The sequence below is a fragment of the Stegostoma tigrinum genome, chromosome 2 (assembly GCF_030684315.1).
Source record: "Stegostoma tigrinum isolate sSteTig4 chromosome 2, sSteTig4.hap1, whole genome shotgun sequence".
Lineage (NCBI taxonomy): Eukaryota > Metazoa > Chordata > Chondrichthyes > Orectolobiformes > Stegostomatidae > Stegostoma > Stegostoma tigrinum.
The window spans coordinates 124,641,042-124,653,872 of record NC_081355.1 but is presented as its reverse complement, the minus strand read 5'-3'; the positions used below and the strand labels follow the sequence as shown (position 1 = coordinate 124,653,872).

Genomic DNA, 12,831 nt, shown 5'->3' with positions numbered 1-12,831 from the left:
GGGTGGTGGGGTCGGATTGTAGATGGTGGAAGTGTCGGAGGATGATGTGTTGTATCCGGAGGTCGGTGGGGGTGGTATGTGAGAACGAGGGGGATCCTCTTGGGGCGGTTGTGGCGGGATTTGGGGCCTGTGTAGGTGCGGAAGAGGGTCTGTTCCACGTAACCTACAAAGAGGCAGGCATAGCTTGGCCAGTCGCGAACCATTTTAACTCCCCCTCCCATTCCTCAGACGACATGTCCATCATGGGCCTCCTGCAGTGCCACAATGACGCCACCCAAAGGTTGCAGGAACAGCAACTCATATTCCGCTTGGGAACCCTGCAGCCCAAAGGTATCAATGTGGACTTCACAAGCTTCAAAATCTCCCCTTCCCCCACTGCATCCCAAAACCAGCCCAGTTCTTCCCCTTCCCCCACTGCATCCCAAAACCAGCCCAGTTCTTCCCCTTCCCCCACTGCATCCCAAAACCAGCCCAGCTTGTCTCTGCCTCCCTAACCTGTTCTTCCTCTCACCCATCCTTTCTTCCCACCTCAAGCCGCACCTCCAATTCCTACCTACTACCTCATCCCGCCTCCTTGACCTGTCTGTCTTCCCTGCACTGACCTATCACCTCCCTACTTCCCCACCTATACTCTCCTATCCCCCTATCTTCTTTTCTGTCCATCTTCGGTCTGCCTCCCCCTCTCTCCCTATTTATTCCAGAACCCTCTCCCCATCCCCCTCTCTGATGAAGGGTCTAGGCCCAAAACGTCAGCTTTTGTGCTCCTGAGATACTGCTTGGCCTGCTGTGTTCATCCAGCCTCACACTTTGTTATCTAATGGGGATAACAGGTTCTTTTTCAGGTTGACAACCCATGACCAGTGTGGCTCCATGGTGATTGGTGCTGGCACCACAACTGTTTACAATATGCATATAAATAACTTGGAGGAAAGAAATGAATGTATTGTAGCCAAATTTGCAGACAGCACAAAAATAGGTGAAAGGCAAGTTCTGAGAGGAATGGAAACAGTTTACAGGGAGATGTTAACAGATTAAGTAATTGACAGAATGTTTGCAAATGGAGTGTAATGTGGATAAGTGCAATGTTCATTTTGGAAGGGAGAACAAAAGAATAGTATTATTTAAATGGAGGAAAACTGCAGAAAGCTGCGACATGAAAGGATTGTGCATAATACACAGAAAGCCAGCACACATAAGCACGTAAGCAAGAAGTCTTATGGAATGTTAGCCCTTATTTCAAGGGGGTTGGAGTGTAAGACTAGGGAAGGGTAACTGTAACTGAAAAAGCAGCTGGCAAAAACTACCTCTGGAGTACTGAGGGCGGTTTTTGTCCCATTATTTCGGAACATAAATAAATATTATTTCATTAGAGGCAGTTCAGAGAACTTTTGGACTGTCCTCCTTGGAGTTTAAAAGAATGAGAGGTGAACTCATTGAAGCATATAGAATTCTTTAGGGCTTGATTGGGTAGGTGCTGAAAGGATGTTTCCCTCGTGGGACAGTCTAGGATCAGAGAGCATAGTCTCAGGATAAGGGATGCCAAGTTAAGACTGAGACAAGGAAGAATTTCTTCTGAGAGTTGAACCTTTTGCACTCTGCCACAGAGTCCTTGTATATATTTAAGGCTGAGATGGATCGATTGTTGGAACCATTAGAACTTTACCGTACAGAAGGGGACCAGTCAACCCATCACGTCTGTACGAGCAGTTTGGATAATCAAGGGTTGTAGGGAAAGGACCGGAAAGTAGATGTGAGGACTGTTGGCTCAGCCATGATCCTATTGAATGGTGCGGCAGGCTTAAATGATTAAATAGCCAACACTTGTTCCTATTTCTTATTGTTTTGTTCATTATAAATTTATATGCTTACTTAAAATAAAAATTGTCTCATCTAATCTTCTGTATCAAATGCTCAGTGAACCCACCTTCTATTCTGTTTGGTGTCTGGATATTTTCTGAGGAGTGTCATCCAAACGTTTTAAAAATCCAGGCACATCACAACCTATTATTGGGAAGAAAGTAATGCCTTTGATTGGATTTTTATTTTGCATCTGGGCTAATTGGAGGAGATCCCAGATGTCATGCTGCAGAGTCTAACTTACTCTGGCTGAACTTGAGGAAAATTAATTGAATGATGAGCCTGATTCTAATGGTACTTCATGGTTTACTGTTGTAAAAATGAATGTTTATAATGATAAATGAGGTGCCAACCCTTTGTCTTGCTGCACTGTTGAGTGTTGTAGGAGCTACACTCGTCCAAGCAAGTAGAGAGTTTTTCATCACACTCCTCAGTTGTAGTTACAGGGTGTGCCCAATGGTGGACAGCCTTCAGCATGTCAGGAGTTGAGGTATTTGCCACATTATCCCAACTTGTAACCTTACATCCATAGAACTTGTATGGTTGATACAATTTGGTTTCTGGCCAATGGCCAGCCCCCAACACGTTGATAACGGAAAAGTAGTGACAGTGCTACTATCAAATGTCAAAGGAGGTAGTTAGATTATCTTTCATTGTGGATTCTCAATGCCCAAAAAATGCCCTTATATGCCCAAGCCTGAGACTTGTTCAGGTCTTGTTCTGTCAGAGCACAGATTGACTCAGTATCTGAGGAGCTGTGAAAGAGGATGAACTCTGCAATCTTTAACAGCAATCTCCACTTTTCCTAATGTTGGAGGGATGTTAATATGTCACCAGAGTGAGTGTGGGAAGGGCATTCAATTGGGGGAGGATTGGTCTTGAGTCCTCTCCTTTATCGATTTCTTCAACCTGTGTACTTGTAGCAGAATTTCTTAAAAACTATTCAGGAATGGGAGTTATATTTAATGTTCCTGTCCTTAACTCAGGAATATTGATGTAGTTATTCTTGCCCTGTTAAACATTCCCTAAAGAGATCAGCTAACTCAGCACACAGTGCGAGCTAAGCCTTGGGACCTTTTTCAGTTTGTATCCATCAAGTATTCATTGATTAAGCTCATGATAAAATTACGGGAATTATTTCACGGACGTGTAGGAAATTATATTATTCTTAAGTTTAAAACACATCCAAACTCAATGACAGAATATGTTCTTTTGAGTTTTGAGGTAAAACAATCTGGGAGCACCATAATTGGGGTGGGGGGGTGGGGGGGATCTTTTGATAGCAAAAAGTTGCTCCTGTTTCCAATGATCTCTAGTGAGCATGTGCAGGAAGCAGGCTATTAACTGCACCACTGTCATACGCTTCAATGCCAATCTGATTGAGTGCAGGTCCCTGTTTAGAAATTGTTTGGCACATGCCAGTGTAATCTTGAATTGGAATGTAGCCACTTTTGAATGATGTTTACAAGTTTGGGGAGAATGGAAGCATACAGTGAGTGGAAAAAAGAACTAGAAAAATAAATTGATAGTATATGTTGAAGGACAATTGCTAATTTTCATATTTGCTTCAGACCATATTAGGTCATTGGCAAACTATCATGTATGTATTTGTTATACAGCGGTTGTGATAATTTGTATCTGTTCTTTAGAATAATCATTGGCTTTCTGAATTAAGAGGATCAACCACAGCTAATGCATTTGCTAGTGGTTTCCTGTGCGTGTAAAATGAAGATTAACTTTTCAAATACTGAAAATGGTTTATACCTTTATTCTTGTGGAACATTTTCTTTGCAGATTATTTGAATTGTTAATGGATGTGTGTATTTGGGAAGACTAACATTTATTGCCTATCCCTAGTTGCCCTTAGACACTGGTGGTGAACCGCTCTCCTGAACTTCTGTAGTTCACGTGGTTGTATATATTCAAAAGACTGAGCAGTGAACACAGTTTTTGAAGAAGGGTCCTGACCTGAAACGTCAAACTTACCTGCTCCTCTGATGCTACTTGGTCTGCTGTGTTCATCCAGCTTCACACCGTGTTATCTGAGTGAACACAGTTTGTTTGCCTAACTTTTAATAGTTTCTTGATTTCTTTGACACTTGATCGCTGGAGTAACTGATGTGGTTGCAGTAATGTGAAGTTATCTATCTGCTTTACTGTTCCTCCTCAGTTGAGCTGCTTCATTCCAGTTTGGAGTGAATGCACAGTATTATCAGATGCAAGTTACTTTTAGTTGATGAGATATGATAGCCATGTTATATGTAAAATGAATAAATGTAACTTTTGTTTTTTTTTACCAGATGTTTGTCAGGACTTTATTTGATTATGACCCTAACGAGGATAAAGCAATTCCATGTAAAGAAGCTGGGCTTTCTTTCAAGAAGGGAGATATCCTTCAGATCGTCAGCCAGGATGATGCAACTTGGTGGCAAGCCAAACGCGAGTGTGATGCCAATCTGAGAGCAGGACTAATTCCTTCAAAGCAATTCCAAGAGAGGTAACCACCAAGTACAAAGCCTTCCTATTGTCACAATAATATAACAATATTAATGAGCATACTTTGTGAGTAAAAGTGTATATTACGAGTAGGTATCTTATAAATGTTTGTTTTATGATTTTATTAATCCAAAAGCAGATTCTTTGTGTAGATTATAAATAGCTAGAAAAACTCAATGCCAAAATAGTTTGGATTTCCTCATATCGAGTTGGAGTAGTTGACAGTAAGTGATACCATCAGTGGCATTCCAGTTTGGAATAGGATGGTGGAAAACAGTTTGATGTGCAATACAGAGCTGACTTTTAACAGTCTTTTGGCTCCACTAACTAAAATTTAGAAGCTTCAGGATTTGTTTTGTCTACAGTAAAGTCAAATGCATTGTTTTGCTTTGCAATATTTTACAAGATAGGCTGATGCCATAACAATTTTTCTTCAGGTTTTAGTACTTCCATCAAGCCTAGGTCCAGCTTTAACAGTTTTTGTAATTACCACTTTGTAGGAGATTTGCACTTCGAAGACCCATAGCATTTGTTCAGCCACAAAAGAATTCCAATCGGCGATCATGTAAGTCAGTATACTCTGTCAATTTTATTAAATATTTTGTTTTTCTATAGTATGTTAATGAGGAATACCAAGCGCCATCCAAAAACTTCATCCAGTTTAATTCCTTTTCTTCAAAAACACAATACTACATGTGTTGGAAGTCTGAACTAAAAACAGAAGTGATTGAAATACTAAGCAGTTCAAGCAGCAAGAAAGAAAGTTAAAATTTCATGTCAAAAGATTTTCATAAAGTTTTAACTTGAAGTGTTAACTCTGGTTCACCATTTATGTACTGTGCAATCTAGAGGATATGACATTTGGTCTAGACATCTTGTTTGATGCCTCTGCTGAATTTGACAGAGGGTCTATGGTTCAATCAGGGTGAAAATGTCAGGCAGTGCCTATTCTGAGCATAATGAAACTCTTAATGTGTCTAAAGCTTTTTCAAATGGTAGGCAAAACTGAATGTCATCCAATTTTGAGTTAGGTACCAAACTATCACTTTTTAAGCTGTTTCTTCATTTGCAGTGCTTAGAAAAATCCTAAGTGTATTATTGTACTTTTACATGATGATCTCTACTGCGTTCAGACTTGTGCTTACTGTTCTGCCAGGTAGGTTTTCAGAGAGGACAACTAACAGCATTTTAAGTTTTGAGTAATTTTAGTCTTAACACCTTTTGAAAGAGACTGGTATTCTACCCAAAAAAAAACGAAAGAACTGAAAAATCATTAACAAAAGTAGAAATTGCTGGAAACACGCAGCATGTCTGACAGCATCTGTGGACTGAGTTCTGAAGAAGGGTCACTAGATTCGAAATGTCAACTCTGGTTTCTCTCCACAGATACTGCCAGACCTGTTGAGTTTTTCCAGCAATTTCTGCTTTTGTTTCTAGTACCCCACCATATTGGTTAGAATATTCTTGCGTGACTCGAAGAATTAGGCTTGATTCCAACATGATATGTTCCCTTTAAGTGTTTGGTTTAAGCAGCTGGACTGCCATGTTCTAATGAATGCATTATCTGTGAATGAATTAAAAACAGCCCTCTGTACCTTTGGCTGTACCAGACAAATTTGGCTACTATTATAGCACTAGCCATGACTTGTAAACTGACATTGCAAGGTTCTTTACATCTTGGATAGCTTTAAGTATTTTTTTTATTTTGATTCATCTTTTGATTTGTGGAATTGAGACCACATGAAGAGGAGGAAGTTTTTAACCGCATCCAAATGCTGTTCATTTGAACAAGATGTAACCTAGTTTAACTGGCAAGTTTTGTCTCTCAACTGGGGTACCACATTCAGTTGTATTTGAACTTGAACAAAGACAAAAAAAGGAATGTGTTCTAAATGGCACCAAGTTTGAAAAGGCTAAAAGTTTAAAAATAATCTAAACCATGAATTTGCAAGCAATTTTAGCTCTTGCAGTAATGAACTTGATCAATAGTGACAACTTCTTGCAGGAATTTCCCTAAAACAGTTTACCTAATTTGCTTGAATACTTTAAGCATACAAATAATACAGAAATGAGTACTTTTGTTGCACTTCATAGAAATCAAGTGCAGGCTGTTAGTGTAGCATTCCAGAATTGTACATTTTTAATTACAGTAGTTTAAAGCAAGATGATGTTTTCACGAACAGCTACAGTTATCAATTAATGTAGACATTCTAATTTTCTCCTGTGATCTGTTTGCACGATCTGGAATGTAAGAAAAAGTCTGATATCCAGATAATGTGATCGAGTTTCTGTGTTGGGTGCACTCCGCAAAAAGTGCTCAAAATAAGCTTGAGATTTCACTGATTAGGTCGCTGTCCATGTTTACAATAGACTGTGTTTGCTTAATCAGCTAATAAATGTCTTCCATAATTGATAGAATATAATTGTTTCTTTTTTCCAATTAAATTTTAAAATTATCTTTTGATAGTTCTAATAATGGTAACTTGGTGCAATTTGAGGAATGCAGATAAAATCTGGTTTGTCAATATATCAAAGGATTTTGGTAAGGGTTCCACCCATCAGGCCATAACATTTAGGAGCAGAATTGGGTCACTCAGCCCATCGAGTCTGCAGTGCCATTCAATAATTACCGATCTGCTTCTCAACCCTATTCATCTGTCTTCTCCCCATAATCTTTGTTCCCTTTACCAATCAAGAACCACCTGCCTTTGTCTTAAACGCACTCCATGACTTTGCCTTCACAGCCCTCTGTAGCAATAAATTCCACAGATTAACTACCCTCTGGTTCAAGAAATGCCTCCTCATTTCAGTTCTAAAGAAGCAGTCCTTCACTCAGGCTCTGCCCTCGTGTCCTCGTTTCTCCCACTAGCAGAAACATCTTGTCCGTGTCCACACTCTCCAGGCCTCTCAGTATTCTGTAAGTTTCAGTCAGAACTCCCTTCATCATTCTAAACTCCATTGAGTACAGACCCAGAGTCCTCAACTGCTCCACATATGACAAGCCCATCATCTCTGGGGTCATTCTTGTAAACCGTTTCTGGACCTATACCAGCCATATTCTGTATGTCCCCTGTGATTCAGTTAACAATACTCTCACCTTTAAATTGCAAGGCACCAGGTTCAAGTTACATTTCAGGGCTTGAACAAATAAATGCCAAGACGCTGAGGTTCTGTCTTTCGGAAACAAACATGAAACAATGCTCCATCTTCTTGCTTGGTTGGGTGTAAAAGATCAACGGATCCAAGAGTTCACAGCTCATAAACCAGTATAAAAATCATGAAAAATACCACCCCAAGTCGGTTTGGATAGAACACGTTTTATTTAGAGTTCCCCAATCTCGTGTGCTCGTTTGTCTAGGGCAGTCATGATTATATGGATACTGAGAGTGTGAAGGACTGGAAACTCTATTCCAACATTCAGATGGGGCACTTGACATTTTTATCTTAATGCTCAACTTTTATTTTGCAGGATAATTTTTTTATGTAATAAGGCTAATGCCTTGAGGTTTTAAAATGATAATTTCAACTTGAAAACAGCTTGCCTGGTTCATTAACTTATGTGAAGATAAAGCTTTTTCTCGCATTCCAAAGCATGCTTTGAATCTGTACGTTTTTGATTTGATGCATTGTAACAGAATGTGAATTATCAAAAGTTGTTCTTTGAAAAGTTGTATGACATCCTCATATCTGTTTTAAAAAGGAATAATTCAAGAATGTGGAATTATCTTAAAACAAAAAGCATTCTTTAACATTTTGCTTGTGTAAATGGAGGTATACACTGAAATGAAACCAGAATTAGTATGCTTTTACATTGTTGGTAGTTATAAAAAAGGCAAACCCTTTTTTCTTTCTCCCCTCCCTTTTTGTTGGCTGCTCTAAGATGAGGAAACTCTTGAGAGTGGTAGGTGTTGCCTATTTTATTGTTTCAAAAAATTACAGTTTTTTAATCATGTTCATTTTAACCAATTTAATTTTGTACTTTTTGACTTTTTTCTGCTTCTCAGAGGAATGTGAAGGTATTTGTACTTGTATTTGATTATAAATAATACAGAAAATTTCTCATGAAATAATTGAACTCTAACTTTACCGCTTATTAATTTTACATGTTCAAGACGTAGGACCCAGTTGTAATAAAACAACAATACGAGATGTATGCTTCAATATTATTGTATTTGCTACATACCATTCTATAAATTTATAGTTCAGTACTTTTTACTTATTTGCTTTTATTTACCTTTTAACATTTTCATCAAATTCTGTTCTTAGTGAAATTCTGTTCCATTGATGGTCAGTGAATTCTGTTGAAAATAAATGGTGAAATGGCAAGCCAAAGGACAGAATAATACACAAATGTCAGTCTTCAGAATTTTGCAGCATATGGCAGTTTCATTCACTGCTGTACTTGTAAGAGAAAACACCTCAGGCTTTGCAATGTGAATATTGTTGAAAAGAGTGAAAGAATAAAACACTGGAAATATTGACTACTAAAACATTGAATCATGGATACAAAGTAGACAGTGTAGATTTTGAAGCTTGCCAGGTGTCCTTTGTTCTGATCCTAGGTTTGCTATGATGGGAAGACTATAAAATGAGATTGTGGACCTTATCAAAAGTAAATTTGGACAGAGATGTACTCAGCAGAGTTGGAATGGCCTGTGTCTGAGCAAGAATCAGAAGGTGATATATCAGTACAGGTTATTGAAAGAGAAGATCAACAAATAGGTATAATGTGTTAAATTCCGTACGCTCCTTCATTCACTCAGTGAGGTCTAAGTGTACACTTACTTTGGCTATACATACTAATATTTGATGGTTGTCTAGTCACTACGAAATTTACCTGGACCAACTGTCAGGAGGAGAATGTCACTGTATTCTTGACTTAATAGCAATCCTTCCTTAAAAAGGAAGTTGGAAAATCAATACCACATAGTATTTGTACTTTTCTGTGTGTTGTTTCACGACTGAGAAGACACTCAATTCTGTTTAATGTTTGTATACTTCCAAAATCTAATGACAGAACTGTGTGCACATATACTTTTGTATTTGTTACTGCCATCCTAAATGATTCTTGGGTCAATGCATGTCTGTGTATGGTTGTGAAATATCCTACTGGCATTGTGCTGTTCAGGTGCAATGAGAATGTAGAGGTTTATAGCACAAGAAAAGGAACCTGAAATTAGTTACCCTGCCACTTTTACTTGCATAACCCTGTCTCTTTCTTTACTTCTGATATTTATCCACAATTTTTCTTAAAGATGCATTGACCTTTGTTTTAAATAGTGCCTGACACAGTGCTTTTTATTTTTTGTTGATAAGATGTGATTGTCACACCCTAGGACAGCGTTGATTCCCCATCCCTAACTGCTCTTGAACTAAGTGGCCTGCTAGAGCAAGTGAGAGGGCAGTTAAGAGTCAATCCCATTTCTGTGTATATGGAGTCGCATTGAAGCCAAACTATGTAATAATGGCTGATTTTATTCTATAAAGGATGACAGTAAGTGACAATTAGTGCTAGTTTTGTGCTGATGATTGCTAATTTTCAATTCCGGGGTCATGAATTGATCTTAAATTCAACCAGATACAGTGTTGGGATTTGAACTCATATACCATTTCGAATCTGGACCTTTGGATTATTCATCAGTGCTGTTATCATGATGTGTTCCACCAAACTATGGCTCCTTGCTGTCTAATCACCATTTAAATTGATCACTTATCACTGATAACTCAACTGGATAAAGTTGTTTGACAATAAGTAGGAAGAAGAAAGCAATAATTAAAAATGAAAGTTTAATTCATATGAACATAAATTCTGTTTAATCATTTATCATCATTGTCATAGAATCCCTACAATGTGGAAACAGGCCATTCAGCCCAACAGGTCACGCCGCCCCTCTGAAGAGCATCCCACCCAGACCCATTCCCCTAACCCAGCAGTTGCCATGTCTAGCCCACCTAACCGAAACATCCCGGAACATATGGGCAATTTAGCATGACCAATCCACCTACCCTGCACATCTTCAGACTGTGGGAGGATACCAGAGCACCTGGAGAAAACCCACACAGACACTGGGAGAATGTGCAAACTCCACAGACAGCTGCCCAGAGCTGGAGTCAAACCCAGGTCCATGGTGCTGTGAGGCAGCAGTGCAAACCACTGAGCCACTGTGCCACCCCAAGTTTAAGTGGAAATAGTACCAGTATCTGAGGTTCCTTCTTATAATTGTACTTTCTCATCCAGATGAATCTACATTTTTAATGCATTTCTTATAATGTGGCAACTCAAACTATACAAAGCATCATACATGTGGCCTAACCATTATCTTGTACAGGTTTGTTGTGTCTTCCTTTAATAGTTTATGCTTCTGATTAGAAAATGAAAAATATCACTGGTCGTCTTATGACTTCTATCTCACTGCATTTAGACTTTCAGAATTTTGTATATCATAATCTGTAAGTTTCTGGATTCATCCAGCATCCTCTAGGATCAGTCCATGTGAGTTTTATTTTATGCCTCATTCTGCCTTAATTGCAACGGGACAGGGGGACAGAGTCTTGCTGTACACTTTGTACAAAACAACAATGTGTGTCTTTGACCAATTAAATTGAAGAATCCCGCTGATACACACAGGACTGAATTCCAGTAGAAGTTGGCTCACCACTTGATCAAAACGTGGCCCAAACCCATGTGGAAGGTCATTGGGACCTTGTGCAGGATGTTATCAGTTGTGACTAGTTGTGAGACTGCAGCCAACACTGCCGTCCATTTGATGGGTGTCCACTTTTTTTTAACCCATTCAAGGGATGAGGGCATCGCCCATCTCTAATTGCTCAAAGAGCAGTTGCTGTGGGTCGGGAGTCAATTGGTAAGGATGGCAGTTTCCTTCCCTGAAGGATGTTAGTGAACCAGATGGATTTTTCCTGACAATCAACAATGGATTCATGTCATCATTAGAAATATGAAAACCTAGAAAATAGGTGCAGAATTAGGCTATTTGGTTATTCAAGCCTGCATCACCATTCAGTATGATCACGGCTGATCATGCAATCTCAATATCCCATTCCTGCCCTATCTCCATACCCCTTGATCCTTTTAGTCACACCCAACTCTCTCTGGAACATATCTAACGAACTGTTCCCAACAGCTTCCTGTGGGAGAGAATTCTACAGGTTTACAACTCTGAAAGAAGAAATTCTTCCTTATCTCAGTCCTGAGTGGCTTACCCCTTGTTGTTAGACTGTGACCCACCCCAAGCTCTGGACTTCCCCAACATTGAGAATATTCTTCTTGCATCTGTCCAGTCTCTTCAGGACTGTGTATGTTTCTATGAGATTCTTCCCCATCCGCCCGAATTCTTTTAAATTCCAGTGAGTACAAGCCTAGGTGATGCCTTCTTTCTTCATATGTCAGTCCTGCCATCCCAGAAATCAGTCTGGTGGACCTTTGCTGGACTCTTCATTCCAGATTTTTTGTTATTTTGAGTTCAAATTCCACCATCTGCTGTGGCAGCATTCGAACCTGGGTCCTCAGAGCATTACCTGAGTCTCTGGATTAACAGTCCAGTGATAATACCGCTAGACTATCACCTTTCCCCCACCCCCACTCCCACGTCGCTGAGGACCCTGGGGCTCAGCAGTTATGGGGGTTTAATTGGCTATCTATTTCCTGTCAATTAGCAGCCACGTACAATTGCTCCATCCGCGAGGAATAGCTGTAGTTGCAGGAAGACATCTGGTTCTTTCTGATGCCTTGTGCCACGCTTTTTCGAGGCTCCCCTACTTTAAGCTCTTCTCTTAGATACCTGGTAAAATAAGTTCCGTGTTAAGTCACACACAGTAAGCAAAATGAGGAGAGAGATCTAGTTGGGATGAAGAGAATGAGAAAGGTGAAAAAGACTGACAGAAGTTTTTTAAAAGTTATAATTTGTCAAAATTCATTAAACTTTGAAGGATTCAGATTCCCATCTGTGGTAAAGTAAATTTTCAGTGACGACGAGGTTGATTAAAATCAATTCAACTTGAATGGACAAGTTCTAGCTTTTCCTGGAATGTTTGTTGGATATCTAATGGGTAAATATCCTTCATAATGTCAAGTGCCTTCTCAAGGAAATCTTGTGCAGGGGCAGGACAAATCAACAACAGCTTTTTGATTTCTGCACCTATTTGTACAACTGTGGATGCTAGAAGTTACTGTCTGCTTCATCTGTAATAGCATTAAGTGTTGGTAGCCTCACATCTTATTAATACTAAATTCAGGCTGTGACTAATCTTTACTTAACACTACTATAAGCAAGCAGGAATGCAGTTTGAAACCTTCACGATCACCCACTCGGCAGTGGAAATTGAGTTAATTTGATTTGTAGGTGGAAGAAGTAGTAGGCACTCTTCTTACATTCATTTAACTAAACAGATCTGCAATCAATGGGATAATGCAGTTGGTGCCACAAGTTAGTGGCGAGAGTCACCATGTAAATGATAAGC

At 39.3% G+C, this 12,831-nt stretch overlaps 1 protein-coding gene across 18 annotated transcripts in view; it reads left to right on the top strand.

Moving 5' to 3' along the window:
• mpp7a (MAGUK p55 scaffold protein 7a) overlaps positions 1-12,831 on the top strand; it is a 400,728-nt gene that overhangs the window by 300,730 nt on the left and 87,167 nt on the right. For all 18 annotated transcript variants that reach the window (XM_059639113.1, XM_059639088.1, XM_059639095.1 and 15 more), the window contains 2 exons: positions 4,158-4,354; positions 4,854-4,918. In XM_059639113.1, coding sequence (XP_059495096.1) covers positions 4,158-4,354; positions 4,854-4,918 — 262 coding nt within the window. The remainder of the gene's footprint in view (positions 1-4,157; positions 4,355-4,853; positions 4,919-12,831) is intronic.